The sequence below is a fragment of the Cervus elaphus genome, chromosome 30 (genome assembly GCF_910594005.1).
Source record: "Cervus elaphus chromosome 30, mCerEla1.1, whole genome shotgun sequence".
In the NCBI taxonomy this organism is placed as follows: Eukaryota; Metazoa; Chordata; class Mammalia; order Artiodactyla; family Cervidae; genus Cervus; species Cervus elaphus.
In genome coordinates, this window is record NC_057844.1 from 24,512,964 (window position 1) to 24,538,621 (window position 25,658).

Genomic DNA, 25,658 nt, shown 5'->3' on the forward strand with positions numbered 1-25,658 from the left:
TGGGATGGATCCTAGAAGAGAATAAGAATATTACAAGTAAAAGAAGATGGTGAATGTCTAATCAAGTCTGCAGTTCAGTTAATGGTATTTTTGATAAAAGACCATGCTTATAGAAGATATTAACATTAAGAGAAGTTAAGGGAATTCTCTGAACTCTCCTTGCAACTCTTCTGTAAATCTAAAATAATTTCAAAATAAAAAGTTAAAGAAACTAGTAGAAGCATTTTATATCTATTTTCTAGCATAGGTTAAGCATTTTACAACATTTTAAAAATAAATTACTTAATCTATTTGACTGATCTTCCTTGGTTTTTATGTGATTCCAGGACTTCTATTGAGCCATCCTCTAAATACATGTGGCAAAGTTAAAAATAGTGAAAGTGTTACTCAGTCGTGTCTGACTCTTTGTGACCCCCATGGAGTGTAGTCTGCCAGGCTCCTCTGTCCATGGAATACTCCAGGCAAGAATACTGGAGTGGGTTGCCATTACTTTCTCCAAGGGATCTTCCTGATCCAGGGATTGAACCCAGGTCTCCTGCAGTGCACACAGATTCTTTACTGTCTGGGCCACCAGGGCTATATGCGAACTTTTTATAATTCCATCCTTTTGTGGCTTCCATCTTCCTAATATGGCCCATATTTTCCCTACATGACACATCCTTCCTTCTTCAAAATGCAGTTCAAATATTACCTTTCTGTGAAGCTTCCCAAGTATCTATAAATCTTTCTAAATATATTTTTGCACTTATGAGATCATACCTGATACATTAGTTTTCTCACTATCTAAAAATGCAAGTTTTCTAAAAGGAAGAGCCACATTGTTGTATTTTTAAATTTTCAATTTAACACCCAAAGACTGTAAAGGTTTGATAAAGTTTCTATGGATTAAAAAATGAAAGGACAAATGACTGATTGTTCTGAATATCTGACTTGTTTATTATATCCCATTATAAGTTATTGGAGTGAAATATTCATGTTTATCCTTTATTTAAAAAGTTTTTTGTTTTCTTACCTCGCAAGAACCCATAACAAGTTTCATTTTATGTATAAGTGATCACCTTACAATCCAGTTTAAAGACGTCATTTACCTCTGCACAGTTATGGCTTCCAGTTATCTTTCCAGCAGGGTGGAGTGAAGGGTGATCATCTACCATGATCTTTTCATTCACTGTGGCTATTTGGTGAGGAATTTTAAACTATTTTTCAGGCTAGCTTACCTTGATCCTTTGCTAGAGGAGTGATATGCTCACTTTTAAAATATTTGCCAATATGGAGCTGTGTTCCTCATCTTAGAAAAACAATTTGAGAACAATTTTTATGTTCCTCTCTGTAGTAACAATAAAATATGTTGCCATACCTAAGGCATCTTGTCTTATTTATGGGACAAATGAGATGCTGACTGACTTCATTCTTAGACAAATATTCTTTCAATTATTTCTTGTCAAAAGACAGGTGATAAAATACTTGATTAGTTGAAGTATGTTAGACTCACTTATTATTATACATATGATATATTAGTATTTATTTCTCTATTAATGAATTTAAAATATAAAAAATTTTTATTTTCTTTAAAAAGATAGTGATTGAACAAAACAGTATATTAACATTAAGAGAAGTAAAGGGAATTCTCTGTACTCTGCAACTCTCTTTTTAGCTTAGAAAAATCAAGCCATTAAATGGAGGGGAAGCACTCTTATTGTTGAATTTTTTACTTGAAATACAGACTTACGAAATTCACGGGAATTTACATCACAAAGTCCAGAGCATCAGTGTTGGATGGTAATTAGTGTTGTGTCATCATTTTTATGATTTATATTGGCTCATATTATAGTAATTATTCTTGTTTAGTGTCATGTTCACTCTGTTTTATTCATATACTAAATAATTAGTTAAAATGCATTTCTTTACAAATGCATGCATTTTATCTTGATAGCTCATAAATCTAACTACCCACCTGTAGATGTTGCATCTTGGAGACTACTTCTAATATCAGTTATTCATCCACATTTCCATTATTTTCATGACATAGTTATACTTTCCCAATCTTATAAAACTGAAGCTGACAGATAAATATTAAATGCATTGAATGGTAGTAGATTATTAAAACCCGGTCCTGTCATGAACTTTGAATTTAGTTAATCAATGTCTTTTATAGTCTGGAGGTTAATTTTATAAAGTTATTTTAAATATTTCTCGCATAAAAAACTATACGGTGGCTATTACATTCTATATACATGTATCATGGAATATGTATGCTAATATATGTGTGTCTTAAATTTATAGGAATTTAAGCTCAATTTTAACATACATTGACAAATTATTTTCATGAGTTTACATCTAGAAATTTTGCCAGTTAGAAATTCAAGGAAACTAAAGATGATCACCATCCAATGAATATCTGTGTATCAGCCACTTTTGTACACTGAACCATATTTGCATAGCGACAACCCAGCATGTGGGCATCATTATCTACCAGAGTCTCCAAGGAGAGGAAATAACTACCCTGAGGGCAAGTGGCAGGAGACTAAAAAACCCATATGTTAGGCTCCTAAGCAACACACCTTCTATTCAGTTTAGAAGCAGGAGTACTAAGGCTCCAGTGTTTTATTCTTATAAGAAATGTAAAATCACCTGAGGTCTCTCAGACCAAAACTTTCCGGGTTGTGACATTTCGTTACCCTATTCCAGTGTACAGTATAGTCAAGGCTGAAACTGAATAGGCATTTATTGTGTATCTTCTAGAATTCAAGCACCATTCAAGCTTAATATATGTTATCTTGACTTTTTAACACAGGATTCTGAGAGTCAGTGCTATCTTGATTTTGCACATGAGAAAACATAACTCCGAGATAGGTTATTATGTGTAGACCCCACACTAGTTGAAGGCATAGTACTGAGGTACAAACCAGCTGTTGCTGAGTACAAATCTTATGTTTTTTAAAAGTGCAAACTACAGACACTCAAAAGGAGTTCTAAAATTTGACAAAAGAAGAGGCAGCTGAAAGTGCAGGTTATTAGGGTTCCCCAGAGAAACAGAATCAATAGGAGATACAGAGATGGATAGACAGATGATAGTTGATCAGCAGTTGCTTTGGTGGCTCAGTGGTAAAGAATCTGCTTGCCAATGCAGGAGACACAGGAGATGCAGTTTGGATCCCTGGATCAGGAAGACCCCCTGGAGAAGGAAATTCCAACCCACTCCAGTATTCTTGCCTGGAAAATCCCATGGACAGAGGAGCCTGGAGGGCTACAGTCATGGGGTCACAAAGAGTTGGACACAACTGAGCATGCCTAGATAGATAGATAGATACATAGATATATATATATACATACATAGATTGAAATTATATTTATCATAAGGAATTGACTCATGCAATTATGGAGGATGAGAAGTACCACAGTCTGTCATCTGTCAACCCAAGAACTAAGGCAGCTGGTGGCATAAATTCCAGTCTCAGTCTGAAGTCCTAAGAACCAGGAACACCGTCCCAGTCCAGAATCAGGAGACCAATGTCTCAGCTCAGCAGTCAGGCAGGAGAGTTCAGTCCTCCTCTACCTTTTTGTTCTCCATTCAGGCTCTCCAAAGACTGGATACAGCCCACCCACATTAGGGATGGTAATCTGCTTCACTTGGTCCATTATTTCAAATGCTAATCTATTCTGGAAACACCCCATAGACATACCTAGAAAAGTTTAACCATATATTTGGGCATCCCAGCAAAGTTGACAAGTAAAATTAACCATCATATACAGAAATTTTTCAAAAATTATCAACTAGAAAAATCAGATTATTTTTGCAGAAACTTAGCAAAGATCAAGTTAAGCTCTATGCTATTACTAAATCCCCCAAATATAGCATTGATTAAGTATTGATAATGAAAGTTATCTCCTGTTAAGATGGTCTTTGCTATAGTCATTCATTATATAACATTTAAAGAGGAGATCTAAAATAATTATTGACTAAAATATATTTCAAGTATATCTAATCTTCATTAAAATTTATACAAAAAAGTCATAGAATTTGAATAATAATGATTATTTTACTTCCAAATAATGTTGGTTTCATTGGCAGAAGGCTATAATTACAATGTGTCAAACATCTGGTTTAAGAAAAATAAATATTTATTTGTATTCCAATTTCTCATACTCTGTAGACAAAATATTTGATAGATAATTTTTTTTTTTTTTAGTTTTTCATCTAAATAGTCCACTAATGCATACAAAGCACCTATGAGGTTTTTAATATCATGACACTGGGGGATTGCAATTTTGAATGGTAAACTGACAACTAAAATATCAACTTCCAGCTTTACTTTCATGATAATTTTAATAAACCAGCAGATGTTTACAAAACCAATTAACTGTTTTACCTGAGGTGGTGTGGGATCATTGCTGTTAGAGTAGATGTTGATAGTTTAATTCCTCAATTTCCTTAAGGCAGCTGGGTCCCCAGGAAGCAGAGAAAATTAGCAAAGATCTAAGAGCTGCTTGTAATGGAGCCAGGCAGAATGGAGAATTCTATGAAATAAACCATAGCTCTTTCTCATTTCTTAAATCAATTCCTTAAATTAGTTTAGGCCAACTCTTAGAATAACAAGAGAACATTGACTTAAGGAGAATTAGCTTCATTTAGTTAAAGTTTAAATGAAGACTTGATGGAAAATAAACTATACCACTTACATAAATAATTCTATCATATCTGTTAAATTTCCAAAGACATAGAGCTCAGTGAATTTGGAAGAAAATACTAATATGCCTGCTGATAAAAGCTGTTTTAAATGTGGTCTTAAATCATTCAATGCCAATATACTAAGAAGATAAACTTCTAGGATGAGTATTTAAACATCATGATTTAGCTTTATATTGTTAAAAAAAATTATCACAGTGTCATAGGGCAAATGACAGTACAGAATAACAGAATTCTCTGGAAGGCAAATCTATCATACATTTGGACAATAACCAAATAACCTGTGAAAAGTTGCTTTGCCAAATAAATGTCATCTTTTAAGTTGCTATGGTAATTACTATACTTGTTAGAGGTATTTAGGAGATGCTGAATTCCTTGTGCATAATGAACTTTTATGAAGAGTATTCTAAGCAGTCTGGTTTTAAAAAAACTAATTTGTTTTTACTCTGCATAATTGATGTTTGAGTTCAGCGTAGAAATAAACTCACTTGGTAAATTGAAAGGACATGAAAAGATTGAGTGAAAGATTTTAAAGTTCAAGACAAAAGGAAGAGATTGCCTTTTATAATATTTATGCCTTCTGCTTTTCTGTTAACTGTATAGTGCTTTTAGGATGTTATTCAATCTGAATTACCATCCAGAAACAGCAAAGAAAGTGAGCGTTGCCTTGCAGCACAATTCTACTGAGCTTTAACCTTCTGGGCTTAATTTAACATTGGGAGTGAAACCCACACTTAATTATTTACTAATTGCTACATCTCACAGGAGCAAAGGACTAAATTATGTTCTCTTTTCCTAGCTGCCTTCATAGCGAATTGACCCAGATTATTTGAGATGCTGTGACTGGAGAGTGGGGAGGGGGAGATGAGGGGACCCTGACTTGCCGTGGGTCTTTTTAGAAGTTATTTACAGCCTGCAAATATTCTCCAAAGAGAAGAGCCAGTGGGGGAATGACAAATAAAATTCCATTACGTTGAGGATAGGTTAATATGGCAGCCAAGAGTCAATCTGCCTAAGATCTGAGGGACTGATGTTTAGGTGAGGTCCAGCAGTGTTGGTGAAGAGTCAAAAGGATTCTCTGAGAGACAGTGATGAGGAATCTGAGGTTCAGAATTAGGAGACCAACTACAGGTAAGGCAATCGCTGGAAAATTAGACAACATGATAAAGCCCAGTCACTGGGAAACATAATGGCCATTCATTAACAGAGAGAATAGTAAAATGTGTAATAGGGGATAAAGACATTGGACTCAGAGTAGGGAACACACTTATAAAACCCTTGTGACCTTGTCAAGTTAGTTATCTCACTAACCATCCTATGGGTCCCTAATAATAGTGCTTGCCCCAAAGGGGTTTCCTGAGGATTGAGTTCATACAAGTAAAATTTAGGACAGTGCCTAGCATATATTTAGGGTTCTGTAAGTGTTGTTTTTGTTGTTACAAGGGACAGTTTTAAAATAGACTCAATCTTTGGAGATCTAGATTATAATGCAAGAACAAATTTCTAGGGACATGGAGGGACCGGCCTCATTAAGTAGCTGCCCTAATGGAATTTTCACTCCCACATGCCTAGACCAAAAATTGGTTGGGCATGTGGAATAGAATAGCCTGACGTGTTTACCACGTCTGACTCTGACTACTCACTGAAACCACCAGCTTTGATGGCTCACCCTTTGGCTGCATCTTTTGGATGCAACACTGAGTGGCTGCCTGCTCTAGCAGAAGTTGACAGTTTTTTCTGAGACCCAGAAATGTATCTTTTCTTGTGACTTTGTATAGTTCTTTTATATTCCCAAATTTATACAATCATTGAAAAGTTCAGTATTGGGTAGGGAATAATAAAGATCACAATGTAATTTAGAACATAATTGGCATAACCCAAATTCTAAAAGGCGTAATAGGAGAGCCATTGTGTAAAAAGTCTAACTGCTTCTGAACAAGGACAATTATCCTGGAAACAGAAACTAGCATAGAATCAGGAGCTCTTTCTCATCCCCATTCCTTTTAAGACCTCTGCTTCCTCTTCCTGGAATTCTTGCTTCCACTAGTCACTGAGGAGACACCTGGTGCACGCTCAGTCACTCAGTCGTGTCTGACTCTTTGCGACCCTATGGGCTGTACCCCACCAGCCTCCTCTGTCCATGGGATTTTCCCGGCAAGAATACTGGAGTGCGTTTCCATTTCCTCCTCTGGGGGATCTTCCCGACCCAGGGATCGAACCCACGTCTCCTGCATCTCTTGCATTGGCAGGCAGATTCTTTACCACTGAGCCACCTGGGAAGCCCTGGGCAACACCTACTCATAGTTAAATACTTACATAACAAGCATTTCTCTCCCTCTAGGTACAATTAATGGTTTTCTCTTTGGAATCCCCAAGAAACACTTTCCCAATCTCTACTGGAGAACTTGCCATGTGGTATTTATTACTGATTATTAACACAACTTCTTCTCTACTAGATAGTGTCCTCCCTGGGGTCAGAGAATTCTTGCTGTTGTTTCAAAAGCTATAGTGAGATATAATTTGTATAAAAGTTCACCCACTGGGATTGTGTTTTACTTGATATTTTATCCTCAACCCTCAAGACAGTCCTGGTCTGCTGTAGAATAAGCCTCAATAAATCTTTTGCTGAAGAGTGGAGCCCACACTGAGGAGTCAAGATTTCCGGGGGCCACGAAGCAGACAGGAAACAGACATCCCAGTTAACTAGTTTGTCTTCAGGGTCAAGTGGGTAGATCAGGTTGTCCACTACACTCCCACTCATCTGAATACCTTCTTTTCAAGAATGTACCTTCAAATAGAGGAGAAGGCCTTGCTTCACCAAAGGTGACTCCTTGCCTGAAATTGCAGTGGAGTCTTACAAATGAATTAGCTTCAGGATTTACAACTCGGGACCTTACTACTAGGCTCACCACGCTACCTTCAGTCACTGAAAATGGGTGAACCAAAACTCCCCTGTCTTTTCCTTTTTAATGGCAGGACAGGTTGTTTTAGGGATATAGAGAGCAGTGGGTTGAGAAACATTCATGGATTAAACCTCTAAACATTAAAAAAAAATTAGGAATTGTATATTAGTGATTACAGGGGAGTCCAGTTTTATTCCCCCAGTGCTAAAGAGCTCTCTTGATAAATCAAAAAATAAAATAAAAAGATAAAATTTAAAAAGAGCTTGCTAGATAAAACAAATTCTATAATCAATAAGTACAGGGAACACTGTTTACTAATTTTATATTTCCTCCAAATGCTTCAAATAAAGGCTATATGAGAAATGAATGTCACATAGTAACTACCATTTAGGAGAAAAGAAACTAATATAGACTGTCTTATTTACAAGCAAAACAAAAAAAGATAAATGTGTGCATTTTAAAAATTATACCCCTAATAAAAACCTTCTGTTTAATTCCATCATGATGGTAAAACTACCTATATATCTTCACTATCCAAGCAAATATATATATTTTAGTTTTATTAATAAAATAGTACTTTTTAGAAATAAAAATACCTAAATTAACTTCATAATAAATATTTAGAGTAAAGACAACAATGGAAATTTCTGAAAACCATGTTTTATCTTCAAAAAGCTAATTTCTCTCCATAGCTATCATAAATGTCAGTAATTCTGACAGTTGTGTTTATCTAAACAGCTAATACATTTGGAAACAATTTTCTTGGAAACCTCATCTGTATATAATGAAGAGACACCCTTTCTGTAAGTAAGAGCAAAAAGTCATATAACAAAACCAAATACAAATAACCTAGTATTGTAAAAATTTAAGTCAAGCTTTATAAAAGCATGAAGGCCCTGGTGGCTCAGAGGCAAAGAATCTACCTGCAATACAGAAGACATGGTTTTGTTCCCTGGGTCAGAAAGATTCCTTGGAGGAGGAAATGGCAATCCACTCCAATATTCTTGCCTGGAAAATTTCATGGACAGAGAAGCCTGGTGGGCTATAGTCTGTGGGGTCGCAAAAGAGTGGGACATGACTTAGCGACTAAACAACAAAATGAAAGTATGAAGATAATTTATTGTAACTTTAAGAGAGGAATAGAAAGAATGACAATGTTAGTAATGTGTCTAAAGTTACATGGCTTATTGTCAGAGACAATGACAAAAGCAGAGACTAATAGCATCAGAGTCTAATCGCTGTAGTCATTAGAGATTATCCAATTTAAGTCATCTGTCTAGTTCTTGAATTCTCTCTCCAGCTTTTCCCTTTGAGTTGTCTCTTTCACCCTTGAATACTGTCAGCAACAGAGTTTACTAGTCTCTAAGAGAAACATTTAATCCTTGACAACAAGTATTACTGTTGATAGATCACCCCTTAGATGAGCAGAAAGCATTTTCTTTATCATCTCTACTCATTACTCTTTGTTCTAGCTTTTTCATGACTTTTGGAGTCATAAAAAACAAGTCAAATACCTTTTAAACTTGAGAGTTTTGCTAGTTATCAAGGACAGCTGATTGTTTCTTTTATAAACTAAAATTTCTTTTTGATTAACAGGCTTTTTTTTAGTAAAATATATTGTGTTCTCCTTATCAAAAACTTAGAAAATTTAGGCAAGAACAAAAATCATTCAGTTACCCATCGGTGATCTTTCTTAATTATGAGTGTATTAATAGTTACTTCCTTCTCATAGGTTTTATCCTTGGTGTAGATATTAATTTTATTGTGTTAAAAATTTTTTCCATGATTAGCATGAATCTTAATATGCTTATTTTGCATAATATTAATTTTTAGTACTTTTTACTTTAGTTAAATGGCACCATTTTTATTAAGTAGATATTTAGCTCTTAATTGATGAGCTGACAATGACTGGATTTTAAGTCTCTCCAGTTTTTCCCAACAATATGTAAGAGTTATTTTTCCTTTTGTGTATACATCATTACCTGCTTTATAAAATACAGCCCTAAGATAGATTCCTGGGAGAGATATTCACAGGGTAAAGGGCTTGAACCTTTCAAAAGACCAGTACACATTTTTCCAGTTCCCTTCCACTTTCAACTATCACCAGCAATTTAACAAGAGAAATATTTTCACTGCATCCTTTCTGGTACTGGTCATTCTTTTATATATAATGTGATCACATTTGGCATGCAATGTGTCTGTCTTACTGGTAGACTTCATAGTTATAGAGGTCAGTAAAGTAGAATGCATTTTCAAATGATATCTTCCAGTTATATTTCCTATTCTTGAAAGAAGCTGTTCTTTTTATTCTCTGACTCTTATTGATTTTTCTTTTCTATTTAATAACCTCTTCTCAGTCATATTTAGCTTTAATAGTTCTCCTAGTTATTTTATCTTTTAATTTTCTACATTATGTTTTAATACTAAGAATTTTTTAATTCTGTGTACGCATACCATGAGTCTTCCTCATAGTCATTTCTCCACTATTTTTTCTTAGAAAATTCTTCCCCACTGAAAGGATTGACTAACATTTATTGATGCTTTCCCATCATTTTGTTTCAATATTCAACTTTTAAATGCAATGCAATCATTCTCATGGTGTTCCAAAATAATTATTTCCAAAACTTTTAACCGTCTCAACATTGCTTATTATCATTCCATTTCCTGCCCTGATTTTTAATGCTTCTCTAATGATACGCTTTTATGAAATATGTATTGAATTACTTCTCTCTCTTTCTTTCTCTCTCACACACACTGCTCCTACCACTCCTACCACCCCCATCACCAGCAATAACATCTAAGCCATGTGACATCTTTACTTCTGCAATAATCTAATTGGTTTTTTTACATTTAAGGGTCATATATTTATCAAAAATTCTATTGCGTGCATACACATTTAAGCATTTTGTATTACTTTTGCTATGATTACAAGATTTATTTCTTTCTCCTTTGGTCAAAGGACTCACTGTTACCATAGTTACCGTTCATACATACACATCTGTGCACACACACAATGTCAGAAAGTGAAGGTTGGCTAAGGGCTGCAGGATCTGATTGTTCTGGGAGACTTTTGAATAAATTTTGCTCTTGAATATGTCATTTTTGAAACCAGGTTATTTTGTCTTTCTTGGTTTAATCTTATAAACCACTTGCTTGTAATATGTATCGCCTTCCCTCCACATTTCTTCTTAATATTGTTTCTTTTATAGCAAATTATGCTTTCATTGTCAACAGGACAATTAGTGACACCTTTGACACAATGAAAGTAGTAAAAGTGTTTCTGGTGTTGTAGTGGCAATATATATACTTTCATTCTTGTTACAAAATGATATATCTTTAAAATCTTCACATTCTGCAAAGGTATGAAAAATAGGGATATGGAAAAGGATTAGAGAAGATTACTTGAAATATATTCAATCAGAGCTAATAAAATATTAATAAACCACCCCAACTACCCTGCCCAAAGTAAATCTCCATCTTATCCCTCTTTGCTGAATAAAATATGAGCAGACACTTAAATCTCCACCTGCATTCCACCATCAGTCTGAATTTTGCATTCTTTTTAAAAAAAAAATTTTTTTTTTGGATGTGGACCATTTTTAAAGTCTTTATTGAATTTGTTACAATACTTTTTCTGCTTTTGTTTTTTGGCCACAAGGCATGTGGGGTCTTAGCTCCCTGACCAGGGATCAAACCCATGCCCTCTGTATTGGAAGGCAAAATCTTAACCACAAGACCAACAGGGAAGTCCCCAAGTTTTGCATTATTAATCCTAGAGTTCCATGTTTCCTCCTTCATGACGTAGACTGTTGAATGGCACTCACTCGGTCTATTGGCAGAAGGTCTCTCAGTTTTCACTCTTGGTGGTGGTTTAGTCACTAAGTTGTGTCTGACTCTTGCAACCCCATGGACTGTAGCCCACCAGGCTCTTCTATCCATGGGATTTCCCAGGCGAGAATACTGGAGTGCATTGCTATTTCCTTCCCCAGGGGATCTTCCCAACCCAGGGGTTGAACTCTTAACTTGTTTCCAAATCAATCAGCAACCTAAGTGGCCATTAAAGCAGAAATTGGATTATATAAGTTCCCAGCTCAAGGCCATTCAAGAACTTACTATGTTTTGAATACATCCCCGAATCTTTGCCCTGCATTTCCTGGCTATAGACTCGTTCCTTCTGCTCTCCCTTGCATGCAGTACTCTATTGACAAGCTGTCCCTCTTCTACATCCTAGAATGCATCATGCTTTCCCTGCTTCACTGTTTTCCCACTTTCAGATCAGTTTAACATAATGGTCTTCTCTGCACTTTTAGATGTTACTTAGCTGCCATTTTATCATCTTTCATGTCATAGAGAGGCCACCCCAATCACCCTACCTAAAGCAGATCTCATCTCTTCCCCCTCTCGCCATGTTTCTCAAGGATGTTGACTTTCATTTCCCAGGGTGTTGTCAATGCTTAATACACACGTTTGACATACAGATGTTTAACAGATATTTTATGCCTGCAATAAATATTCATTATACACTTTTTATGTACCAGACCCTTTTCTAGGCCATGCATGTAGATCAGTGAGCAATGGAGACGAAAATTCAATTGCTTAAACCATAGAAATCTTTCTTTTTATACCTATACTTTCCACATACTGTAGTGCCATCCTGTGATCAAATATGGTCTTTGTGTGAACAATCTTCCAAGGTGGTATGCGTGAGACTAATTTTATTCCTTCCTGCATTTAAATAATTTTAAAAAGATATGAAATTCTAGTTTCAAAGTTCATTTTGAGAGGGGAGGCTTTTATCCATCTCAACTTTTCAGCCAATACCTCATTATATTCTAACTTTCAAATTTGCTGTTAAGAGGTCTGATGTTAATCTGATCGTTTATTCATTTTATGTACTGGACTTCCCATAATATTATCATATGATTTTCTAGTAAAATAAGGATAAATTCATTATCACTCCTAGCAGTAGGAAGAACATCACATTGAAATAGCTGTGTAGTGCCACCATAGGGGCCAGATGGAAAGAATATCCATAGAGATTTCTGCCCCGGGTGCAAGGGATTTAAGGTGGATCTTTCAAGATGGAAGAATGATGGGGATTGGGCGATATTTGTGACGTTACTAATTTAGAATCAGTAGATTTAGCCAGGGCTTCCCTGGAGGCTCAGCAATAAAGAATCCTCCTGCCAATGCAGGAAATGCAGGTTCAATCACTGGGTCAGGAAGATCCCCTGGAGAAGAAAATAACAACCCACTCCAGTATGCTTGCCTGGCAAATCCATGGACAGAGGAGCCTGGTGGGCTACCAGTCCATGCAGTCACAAAGGGTCAGGTACCACTAATCGACTAAACAGATATAGCCAAGTGAGGGGTCTGGAGAGAGTCTTGATAAGAAAGATAAGGAAGCTGTTTGCCCAGGTGAGCAGGACGTTATCTCAGGTAAATTTATATGCAGGAATTTCTTGATGGGAAAACTGAAATCCTGAATTATTTATTGGCTTACAGTCTTATCACCCCTGAGAAAACATCTGATAGAACAAAAATTTATGTTGACCTAGCTATTCCTTATGCTGTAAGTGGTAGCAGTTCTCTTAGGGGATTTTTTTTCTCCTCCTTTATAATTTTCTTAATCTATGAAGCAGCTGTTCTGTATCTTACATGGCACTATGGATCCTTCCCATATCAGGTCTTTTATCTTGTGTAATTATGAAAATTCTTGGTCATTACTACTAAAAATATGTCCCACACACCATTATTTATTTTCTCTTCAGTCATTTGCTATATTATAGATGCTGGCTCTTATCCATCTATTCTCTTTTTCTCTCCACTTTTACAGTTTCCAAACTGGGAGAATGTCACGATCTGAACTTTATGTTTGCTGGTTCATTTCATGGTCATTCTACCAGCATCTCCAATTGCTATTTTTTATTCTTATTCCTGATTACTTCTTATTCCTCGGTTTCTCTCCTATCCTCTTTATAATTCTGTAAATATTAATGTGCATATTTTAGGCTCCTGTTAACTGGTATATAAACTTGATTTCTCCCTTTATAAGATATTCAGTTTGCCGGCCCTGGCTGTCTTGTACTTTTTTTACCCCCTCTGTGCTCTCATTTCCCTGGAAGTATCAGTCAAGTGACTAAAGTCTTACGTCCTTCTGATTATTTAGATAGTAGTGATAGAAAGCATATTCCGGAGGTGAGACTTATAGATGTGTTGATTTACATGTTATAGGTCTTTGTGGGGGAAAAAAAAAAAGCTTGTGGGTAAGTTATGTAGAGAATAAAAATAGGTAAAAAAAAAAAAATGACAGCATTTTGCCCAGGCTATTCAGTACTTATGACCACTGACTGGATGTCCAGTTATTCATTGTGGCATTCAACAGGCTAAACAATCTTTCAACACATGATTAAAGCAGTTTTACCATGTTAATTTTATTCCTTTACCCCTAACAACCGAGAAATAACTCTAAAAATATAGTCATTAATTTGTTGACTCATCAGTAAATTTGGGGCTGGAACCACTTGCTTTGGATTGGGATGCAATACTGTATAAGTCACAATCTCTTACACAGAAAAAGAAAAAAAAGTTCTAAATCTAAGCAGTCCACAGGGTTTATGAAGATGCATAAAAGAGGTCATTAACTCTGCCTTAAGAGGAAGAAAAGAAAAATCCACAGAGGCTATGATAGTTCACAGAGGTTTTAAAATTTGGCAGGAGTTGCCAGTAGGCTCAAGGGGAGGAACAGTATTCCTATTCTAAAGAACAGTACGAGAAAATGCTTAGAGCTGTAGTGGCCAAGTAGTTGGGATTCTTGTCAGTGTAAAATAAGATTTTTCAGGGATTGATTTGGGAGATACATCTAAGAAAGCATTAGAAGCCAGATCATACAGGTCTCGTATTCTATAATAGGTTATTATTTTTCCTGTGAATGGCTATGAGTCATTTAAGGATTATAAGTATAAGAGTGATTGAATCAGATTTATATTTTAGAAATATTAGGCGTGTGACATTGTGGAGGCTAAATAGGGAGGATGCAAGGATAATATCAGTGAGATTATTAGAAGGATATTGGTGTAGTCGTGTGAAAGATGATGAAGAAAAGGGCCTGGAATTAGGAATGATAGTAAAAATGAGAGCATTATGCTTTTGTTTGCACAATGCATTATGCCAAAGATTACTGCTATTATATACTACACCAATAGCAAGAAAAAAAAATCCAAATAGGTTTGAGTGTGAATAAGTCATCTGGGAAATTGTTATTTCCTGTCAGATTTCGGAAAAAAAATACAAATACAACCTATATATGTGCCGTAATATCCTAACAAAAAAGGAGTGTTTATTTCTCACTGTATCATGAGCTCACACCTGTACAGATGTATCTTCTAGCAGTTAGGGAATCAAAAGTGAAAAGAAAAAAAAGGAAGTTGTTTGGGGAAATTTTATTTTACTTTTAATAATGTTCACTCAGGAGTGGAGATTTCTGTGCATTTTCTTTCCTTTGTGTTCTTCGGAATTCAGGTTCCCTGTTCTTTCCACCACACGCCTAAGCTCATCCTTTAGGGAATATGCCTTCTGATCTCTGTAAATATCTGGAACTTTTGTTTTCCTGTGTATCTTCAAGATGTTTCGATAACTGCGGTTTTCATATCTAGGGATAATTTTTAAAAATTTCTCTTGAGACTGATGTCAAGGTGAAACTGTCTCACATTTTTATTTCTTAAGTCCTGAACATATTTAGGGAAAATAAATATTGGGTTAATTTAAAATTCATGTGCAAAATTTGAGTTTTTCTCCATCACATTCCATATCTCTTCCAAGTCCTTGAAACATAACTTGATGAAGCAGCCATTTCACTTCCAGTTTACGCATCATAAAGGGATCATTGAAATCAAAGGATCTGCTAAACTCTGTAACTTATAGGGAAAAATATATCTTTTTTCCCCCTCAGAAAGTCCATTCTGAAAGTGCAGGATCAGGAACAGGGTTTTATTTCCACATTTGAGATCAGTATATTTGTGTCACTGAGTCCCATGTTCTTTTACAGACTTTCTATCCAATAGCAATTCCATAGTTTCTGATAAGAGGGTCAGCTCAGGAGCCATCAGCCTTATCAGCACCGTCTCTTAGCGATTACATTCATATATCACAGTTTTAAATTGTTAACCTTGATTTTTGTCCTTCAGTTAGTATCACTGCATCTCAATCCGGAAGGACAAGTTGATGTACTGAAAAATTATGTACTCTTCCTTACTTTTTAAAGTTTTTAGTCATCAGTCAGAGTTGCTCCATCTTTTCTTTCCCTCTCCTTTCTCTTTCTCTATATTTTACTATTCCATTATAAATAACTCAGTTTTGTAAATTATATATTTACATTTCAAATGTATTTTAAATCCATCTGACCTTCCCAACATGAATTCTAACTTCTTTCCAATCCAGGATATTTGAAAAAAGATAGCAGCTAAATGATCTTTCTTAGCAGAAACTCTCCTGATTCTTCTCACCTGTCCTTCATGAGTATTGTTTTTCTCACTTTATGGATGGAGAGACAGGTTGTCTCATGGAAAGTCTCATGCCCAATTCACAACTTAAATATGATGTGGACTAGAATATGTCTTTTTTTATTGAAATATAATTGCTTTGCAATGTGTTAGTTTCTGCTATACAACAAGGTGAATCAGCTAATGTACACACATATCCCCTCCCTCTTGAGCCTCCCACCCTCCCCTCATCCCATCCCTCGAGGTCATCACAGAGCTCTGAGCTGAGCCTCCTTTGCTATACAGCAGGGTCCCGCCAGCTATCTGTTTTACGCATGGTAGTGTATATATGTCAACACTGATCTCCCAGTTTATCCCGCCCTCCCCTTCCCCTCCCCACCATGTCCAGCTGTCCATTCTCTACATCTGTTTCTCTATTCCTGCCCTGCAAGTAGGTTCATCTGTACCATTTTTCTATATTCCACATGCATTAATATACAATATTTGTTTTTCTATTTCTGACTTACTGCAATCGGTGTTACATATTCTAGGTCCATCCATATCTCTACCATGACCCAATTTCAATTCCTTTCTTATGGCCAAGTAATATCCCCCTGTATATATCCTTATCTCAATATTGTATTACTTTTTTTGAAACATACTTGTGTAGTTTACATTTATGGCAGTTATCTGGATTAAATGAAATGGATTTTAATCATTCTAATTTCTCATTATCTATCTCCTCTTTTCACCCAATTTCTTGTATATCTTTTATGTTGTCCACTAATCCCTTCATTGTCACCAACATCTTGCACTCTGAAAAGGATAATGCTGTTTACTATCTAATTTCTATTGGATACCATGAGTAATAAAATAAAGGAAATGTAATAAAATAAAATCCAGTTTTTCCATCTTTGAGACTGATTCCTAATCCTGATTGAGTCATAATTCACATGAATTTCTTATAGTGTGTGTATGTGTATGTTCATACTTTCATTTTAATTTATATTTTGGGCAATAGTCAAACATTAGTCTTAAGCAAAAATGTGGTGAGAAACTTCAGATGCAACTCTAGAAAATGAAGGACAAAGAGTAAGGTAATAGAGAATGTATACTGCTGAAATAGAATATAAATGGCAGTTATTATCATCATAAGGTATTTATATTGTAGTCCTGATAAAATTGCCACGTGAAAACTACATCATTGATCACACATATCTTATGGATGCTGACATAAATACACAAGGAGTGCTGGGAGAGTGGGTGACAATTGCCTTGTTAAGGCAAATATTTTAATGTTACCACTGATGCATATCTGAAGTAGGAAATGGCAACTCACTCTAGTATTCCCACCTGGAAAATCCCATGGACAGAGGAGCCTGGTGAGCTATAGCCTATGGGGTAGCAGAATCAGACACAATTTAGTAAATAAACATCAACTGATATGTATATGGTACATTTGGGGTTAGAAAATTAAAATGAGATATGTAACATCACAATGATGTTGATTTATTGAAGCTTTGGTTATATCTGAGGAATATTAAATTGTCTTAATTATCTGATAATATAAATTTTATTCCTATTACTCTAGTAATTTAAAGCATCCTCCAAATACTGGAATTATAATCAAGTTCAATTAAGAAATTTGAACATCTAAAATGAATACATTTGAAAACCAGTATTACTTTTCATCTTCCTCCAAAAAAGTAGTATTGTAATTTTAAGAACTCACAACACTGTCTCCAATTGTGAAAATAAATGTATATCATACTATGTAGTTGATCGTAATACATTTAAAACAAAAAGATTGATAAGATGGGAAACATTTGAGAAAAATGTTTTGGATTATAAGATGGCTGCTTTTTGCTTAGTCTATAAAGAGGCCTTAATAAAATGCTGACTATAATATACCAGAAAGTAACAAATTATGAATGTACAGCATTGTATATTAGACCTTGAATCTAGATATTTGAGAAATTATGATGAATAATCTGGACATCAAAAATTAAAACTTAACTACTTGGTAACTGAAATTATTGTTAAATTGAGGCAGCATGCAAATAATGAATAATTTCTCAAATGGAGAACATTACATTAAATATAATCACATTTGTTAATGCAATGCATATTTAATCTACAGTTAAAGCATTATTCAAATCTGGTTGAGTTATAAAATGATAAGGTTAATTAAGATAAATATGCATATTCAGGTACCTAGAATGCCCCATTCACTTTAGTTTGATAAGCAAATGTACTTAAATAAGCAAGTGAATTGAATATTAATGATATAGAAAAATAAAATAGTTCAGACTGTACATATAAAGTCAGGAACTAACAGAAATAAAGAAGTTATACTCAAAGCAATACATTTTTATAAACTTTGTATCATTATGATGATTATGAAATCAGCAAGACTTTGAGAGACATTGGATATTTTTTATTAATCTATTTTGAGATGATAATCTCATTTATTTGAAGTAATTTCCTCATCTTCGACTGTATCTTTACTGTAACTTCAAAATAATATTACATTTTACAATAAATATATTCCTGCCTTGTGGTTTATTGTTCTGTGCTTTGGAGGTAAGAGCATTAAGAAAAATAGCATTTTCATAGTAAACCATATATTTAATCCCTTTCTAAATGTTTCCTTTGGAAATTAAATTGCCTAGACACATCTTGATAATACCATTGATTCACATTCTTTCTTCCTCAATGAATTTACTTATAAGAGGAAAAAAATACAATTATACTCATCAGGCTCGGTATGATATTTTATTGACATTAATATCACTAAGTCACAGAAACTTTAATGCCAGTTCTTACAAACATTAAACATAGAAATGAAAACGAAAATACATTTTGCCGAGATGTTGATATCCTGTAACCTCAACAGCATCTTCAAGATGAGCAAAACTTACAGTGAATGACATACTTGAAAATCCCTGGTCCATTTTGTGGACCTCAAAGGTACAGCTTTTGACTTTCAAGGTTCTCGTTAAAAACAATATGTATTTATGATCAATTTTGTAAATAATTTTTAAAAATTACAGGTGCAACCTCCGGCAAATATCAGTTTTAAAGTCATCTTTAAAAGCAACTTGTATGGAACTTCCCTGGTGATTCAGTGGTTCTGACTTCACCTTCCAATGTAGGACGTGCATGTTCAATCCCTGGTTGGGGGGCTAAGATCCCACATTCCTAATGGCCAAAAAAATCAAAACATAAAGCAGAAACAATACTGTAACAAATTCAATAAAGACTTAAAATTTTAAAAAGTAACTTGCCAAATATTAGCCTCTCTTTATTCTTCTTAGATAAGAACTTTTGTAACCTGTGTTTCGAGATCACTGAATAATTATTACCTACTTCCATGGTTTAAAGGGAAAATAACTTCTTAATAATTAAGTTTTATCATTATTATCGGCATCGTTGTGAGTTAAATGTGATGCAGAATCATTAAGAAGTGTGCTAACCCTAATCCTTGTGTGTTTTCGGTTTTGTTTGCACTTTCAGGGACAAAGACGTAGCATGGCATGAACATGGCGCAGTTTTATTACAAAAGAAATGTTAATGCCCCCTATCGAGACCGCATCCCTCTCAGGATAGTCCGCGCAGAATCAGAACTCTCACCCTCCGAGAAAGCCTACCTAAACGCTGTGGAAAAGGGAGATTATGCAAGCGTCAAGAAATCCCTAGAAGAAGCTGAAATTTATTTTAAAATCAATATTAATTGCATCGATCCTCTTGGAAGAACTGCTCTACTCATTGCCATTGAAAATGAGAACTTGGAGCTCATTGAACTCCTCTTAAGCTTCAACGTCTATGTTGGAGACGCCCTATTACATGCTATCAGGAAAGAAGTCGTGGGAGCTGTGGAGCTGTTGCTGAACCACAAAAAGCCCAGTGGAGAAAAACAGGTACTTGCAAAAATACTGGTTTTCATTAATTTTTCATGCAGAAGGTTTCTATGGATGTTCAAATTCTCCCCCAATTTTAAGAAATATTAGCACTGAAATCAAAACTGTTATAATGGAAAACTACTGCTAAGTACACGTTTTATACTCTTCAAAAGTCACCATCACCTGCACCTCTTACTCTGACTAATCAGACTTTAATGAGAACCAAAGCAAAACTAAGTAACCTAAGGTGGCTTCCCATACATTAGGAACATGTTTATGTAATAGTATATAAATTTGGGGGGGGGGGTGACGCTACTGTGTATATGTTGGTGTTTTCTCCTTGTCCTTCATTTTCTGAACATTCTGCAGTAACAGGCTGAATTCTTATGCTATTTTACTTTTGATCCTTCTTGCCTGTTCTGGAATTCTATATCTTATTGCAAAAGTGATTTGTACATCTAACTCTGATACTGCTTTTTAGCAAACTCTAATGGATTCGTTTAAATGGGGACAAATTTTTTAAAAAAGCAAAAAAGATTACTAGAAAATAACTGACTGTAGATTTAATATATCACACTTACTATTAGCAAAATGTAGCTGTATCTTAATGTCATCAGTAGAAACTAAGCTAAAATGGCACATGATTATAAATACTGTCTGGTTTTTATTCTTGTTATCTCCCTATTTTTAACCCCTAAGGAAGTGGAAAAATTGTAGACAGAAATGAATAAGGAATCTATTTTTGTCTGTCTGTATTATTCCCTGGTACTGCCCTGTATCTGAACTGTTTGATACTTAATCCTTTCACACTGAACTCTTCACTTCCCTGCATCAAGTCTCATTGACTAATTGCAGAAGACATTGCATGTATTTCAGTGGCTCAAAATCTGTCCTTTCAAGTAAAATCTTATAAAAACATGTGCTGTTACACCTCTAGCAGTTTCTGTTCTATTTGATAAAGGCGCAAATATTTTCTGCAAATGACAGACTCTTAGAGACATTGTTTGTGGTTTACTCACTACATTGTGTCTGACTCTTTGTGACCCCATGGACTGTAACCCTACCAGGCTTCTCTGTCCACAGTATTTCCCAGGCAAGAATCCTGGAGTGGGTTGCCATTTCCTTCTCCATGGGATCTTACCAATCCAGGGATTGAACCTGGATCTCCTGCACTGCAGGCAGATTTCTTTACCAACTAAGACACCTTAGAGACATTACATTCTTTTAAAGCAAGACCTGCTGTAGCTATTAATACCATTATCTTTGCTTTACTGGAGGACTTTGATCAGAATCATTGCCATGACTAGGACAAGAATTTCAAGGCTGGATGTCTCCTGAAAAGGTGTCCCCAAAAGTCTGTGTTCTTTGGCCCATTCTTATGTCTCACCATCAGGCATCCTTTTCCCTCACCTGGCTCCAAACTTTGATAAAACAATACTCCACAATAATAATACTTCTTTGCTTTTTGCTTTACTGGTTTTTAATTTTTTGTTTCATATCCAGTTGTTTGGGTTACCTTCCCACCATAATGATCTGAACCTTGATTATTAATAAAAAGTAGTAAAGGTTTGCAAAGGTTTACAATCTAGCAGGAGTCTGAAATATCCCAGGCCATGTATTTCTGGACAGTTTCTCTTGTATCAGTTTGTAAGACAAGAATTTTCCAACTTGTACTTTCCTTGACAGAGGAGGACAGGTAGCGGTAATGTTTAGAGATGTATGCTATGTTATATCCCAGTTTTCCACTGCTAGAGAAACACTGGATACTTAGACAGGAATGAGTAGGAATCTATTCTTATCTGTGTAAGTTCTGGTGCTACTTCCCCAGTCACCTTGTGAATTTGAAACACCTTGCACAATCATACTCCTAAAGTATTTGCATTTCCTAATAACAATGATCTTATATTGTATACCCTCTTGTTTATTATCTATAAGAGCAACCATGAGACAGACTTGGGACTGTGTGTCTAGATCATTTAAGATTGTAACAGGTCTATAGAACAAAATTGCTATTGTGTTTTTCCTGCTTATTACTATATAATCTTCTTAATTTTATTGTCTAGAGAACAGTGACCAAACATTTCAGTGTCTCTTTAGTCAATGACATTTGTGCTGGCCAAAGTAATTTGGTGTCTGGAGAAGATATCTGCTATTATGAGATTGTTTGTTGGAAGATGTTCAACTTCTGAGCTAAACTCTAGTCTGACAAGTAGGTCTTGGCTTCTTAGAGGCACTTGATCTGGAACCCTGATCATTAATAAAAGGCAGTAAAGGTTTGCAATCTGTCAGGAGTCTGAAATATCCCAGGCCTTGCGTTTCTGGAGGATTTCTTTTATATCAGTTCATAAGCCAAGAATTTTCCTATTCTGTTTGCACATTCTAGAATTCCTCTTCAGCAAAGGTTGTATCAACAACCTTTGAGAATCAACAAAAGTTGTATCTTTCGGTTTGAACTTTGTAATTTGGAAAGAGCAACTCCAACCAACCTCAGAGTTCCTGGTATCTTGTACAATAAAAGTGAGGTTGTTACACCAGGAAATGTATACAGTATGGCACATAAAAGAGGTCCTTGTGGTTTGTTGGGGGAGAGAGGGGGGCAGATGAACCCCATTAGAGCTTGGCTGTTTATCTGTGACTTACGTAGATAATGCATCTCTTAAGTGTGGCCAACATAATTTGGAATAAAAGTTTCCATTAGCCAGCATCTGGTAGGTAACAAATAAATTCTTGACAGGATTTTTTATCTCATAAGTTGTAATTCCTTAGAAGATTCTCATGATCATGAAAGCCATTTTGTGTTTACTCTGTTTGCCTAATTTGCAGTCTTACAGGCCACCCCCAAAGACCCTGGAACACATTACCATTAATTTTGTTGAGGTCACTGAAGATGAGTGTTAAAACCTAAGAACGATAATACCCAAGTGGTCAAAATCAGCATAACTTGTCTTAAAATGAATCAAGGAAAAGGATCTATTATAAAAACACACAAATCTGATGATCAGAACACTTACTTAGAACTTAAAATGTGACAGATGTGAATCAGGAAATAGACTCTTCTTTGACGAATGTGTCACATGTTAATTTCTTTCTCTGGAATAAGATGCAATGCGTGATTGGCTCCTGAAATCATGGGGGCTTAAGATTTCAGATGACTCTTCTAGTACATTCGCCAGGGAACAATTTACAATTTGCATATGCTTTTTGGGTCAGATCTGAGCCCCGTCACTGGAGAGGAGACATGATTTTTGTTTTCTAGAGTCTAGTTGTGAAGAGAGACAGGAAAAATATCATGGGAATATGAGTAAATGTAATCACAATGGAAAAGAGAACTCAATCCTTGGGTAATTATGAAACTAAACTGACTAGACTTGGTAAATACAAAATATTACTGGGTGGAGGGTATCGGGGGAGAGGAGAAAGGCCTGAAGGAGAAGGACGAATGTTTGGTTTATAACTGGGGAAAGTTGATTCCAGTAACTGAGGTGGAGACTCTAAAAGAGGTGTATGAAACCTGCTTGGATATACTCAGCTTTTGCTTTATTGACAATGACATCTAGGAGATTAACAGACATTTTGGTTTTAAGAAAGGGGTTTGGGATTGATATAAGACGATAGGGAGGACCTTGAAGGGAATAAAGTCACCTGTCTTCCAATCTCTTTGACACTGATTGTATGTCCTTTCCCTTGTATATTGTTTAAACGTTTATGATGGTTAGTATGTTAAAAGCTTTTCCCAATGCCACATCTAATGAAGATATTTAGGTTTTTCCAGATAAATAGATGGGCATAGACTATTAATTATTTTCTTCCCTATTTCATGTACTTCTTCATAAATCAAGGTATTGAGTCCTTAGTGTTTTCATTTTTACTATAAAAAATGGAAAGAGCAATGCTTTATTTCTTTTCATGTAGTATACAGCACTGAGAACCTGTCATTCTCCACATTGGGCAGGGAGATGGGACATTGTGTATTCTTACTGAGACTGCTTCCTGGCTGGAATCATTACTCTGATACTCTCTGCTGATTTTACTGAACTTTTCTTTAACCTCCTTAGTGCCTTATTTCTCTGTAGGGAATAACCAGCAGTGACTTCTCAGCTTCCTTTTCTCAGTCAATTGATTGGTTACTTGACTTCTAATTATTTCTAACAGACCTTTCTCTTTGATGTCTTCTAAGGCCAGATTCAATTTCAGTTTCGGCTGCTTCAGTAAATGTTTATCAGAAGCAGAACTTTCTTTTTCACTCTTCACTTAGACAGTAGTACAGAATCTTCAGCACCATCAACATTTCTGGGAGGGCTTGTTCCTTCAGTTTGCAGGATCCCGCCCCAAGAGTCTCTGATATAGCTGGTCTGGAGGGGGTCCCTGGGACTTGTGTTTCTCACAAGTATGAAAGTGACACTAATGCTTCTGGTCCAGAGACCACACTTTGAGAACAGCTGACTTAGAGAATGTTGAAAACTACAGAATACCTATAATTGTACACCTCATGTTAGGTATGGTTGCATTTTACCGTGATAACCTTGCTTTTGGGAGATTTCAAATAATTATCTTAAATATGAGTGATTAAGTGGTATTTAATACAAAGTAATTTTCCAATTTCACTAATGCATTTATTGTATTTTCCCTGTTTTGGTAAAAATACTTTGCTAAACATTAATTATCCATTCAGTAGTTAAGATCCTAGACTATTTCAATTGAAGAAATTTTGATTTGAAAGCCCCACTAAAAAGAGTATCAGATTTTATAATTTCAAGAGACCTGGGAGATCATCTAACCCAATCACTTTGTTTTACAGAAGAGGGAAAAATATTTGGGATTTAACCTGACCAAAAGAATCTATAAACTGATATCTAGCATCCAATCTGCAGATAGCCTGAATGATGAATATTCATTGAACTTGTCATCATGCCAGTAATTCTTGATAAGAATTTTATCTGCATTATCTCATTTCATCTTCACATTATCTGGTGAAGGTTGGTCCCATTGTTCTCCCCATTTACAGATGAGGAAATGAAGGCACAAAAAAGTATTAGTGACACATCCCAGATCACAGAACCAGGAAATATCGGTGCTGGAACTCAAGAGTCACGGAAAAGAATCACCAGGCTATCTGGCTCCAGCCACTGTGCCCATTTGGATAGGAATCATTTAAATGATTAGCTAATTATCCTAATTTAGGATATGAGTTACATAAATTTAAAAGAGCCTCTAGAATTACCTATTTAGGCTGTGCCTCTATCTTGACTATTATGATACCATTTATAATTTAGTTGCTCAATAGATACTAAGTCATTAGAAGTAATTAGAAGCTATGAAATGCCAAGGAAGAGTAGAATTGAGTGACAGAAATGCTGACTTCTAGCCCTGTTCAACACTGGCTAACAGGACAAGCCTCTGAAAATCATTCTGAGCCTTGGTTTTCTCGGTATTAATTGGAATCATAGAATTAACTTACTTGCTTCTTAATGTCTGGTGATGTTAAAGTTCTGTAAAAGTGTTTTATACGGTGACATGTAATAACAGCATAATATACTGTTATTACTATATTATGTCATAATCTCTGTCTTCCTATTGACAAACAAATATATTTATAACACAACATAAACTGAAAAGATAAAGTTCAGCACTGGCAATTTACCTTCTGGAGTGCATGCCTTCTTTTTCACTTGAAAAATGCAATTAT

The 25,658-nt window shown here is 35.4% G+C and overlaps 1 protein-coding gene across 3 annotated transcripts in view; it reads left to right on the plus strand.

The window, feature by feature from the left end:
• The window catches only part of TRPC4 (transient receptor potential cation channel subfamily C member 4), a 200,032-nt gene that overhangs the window by 36,334 nt on the left and 138,040 nt on the right, over window positions 1-25,658 (plus strand). For all 3 annotated transcript variants that reach the window (XM_043892339.1, XM_043892341.1, XM_043892338.1), the window contains exon 2: window positions 19,587-19,990. In XM_043892339.1, coding sequence (XP_043748274.1) covers window positions 19,607-19,990 — 384 coding nt within the window. In that variant the 5' untranslated portion in view covers window positions 19,587-19,606. The remainder of the gene's footprint in view (window positions 1-19,586; window positions 19,991-25,658) is intronic.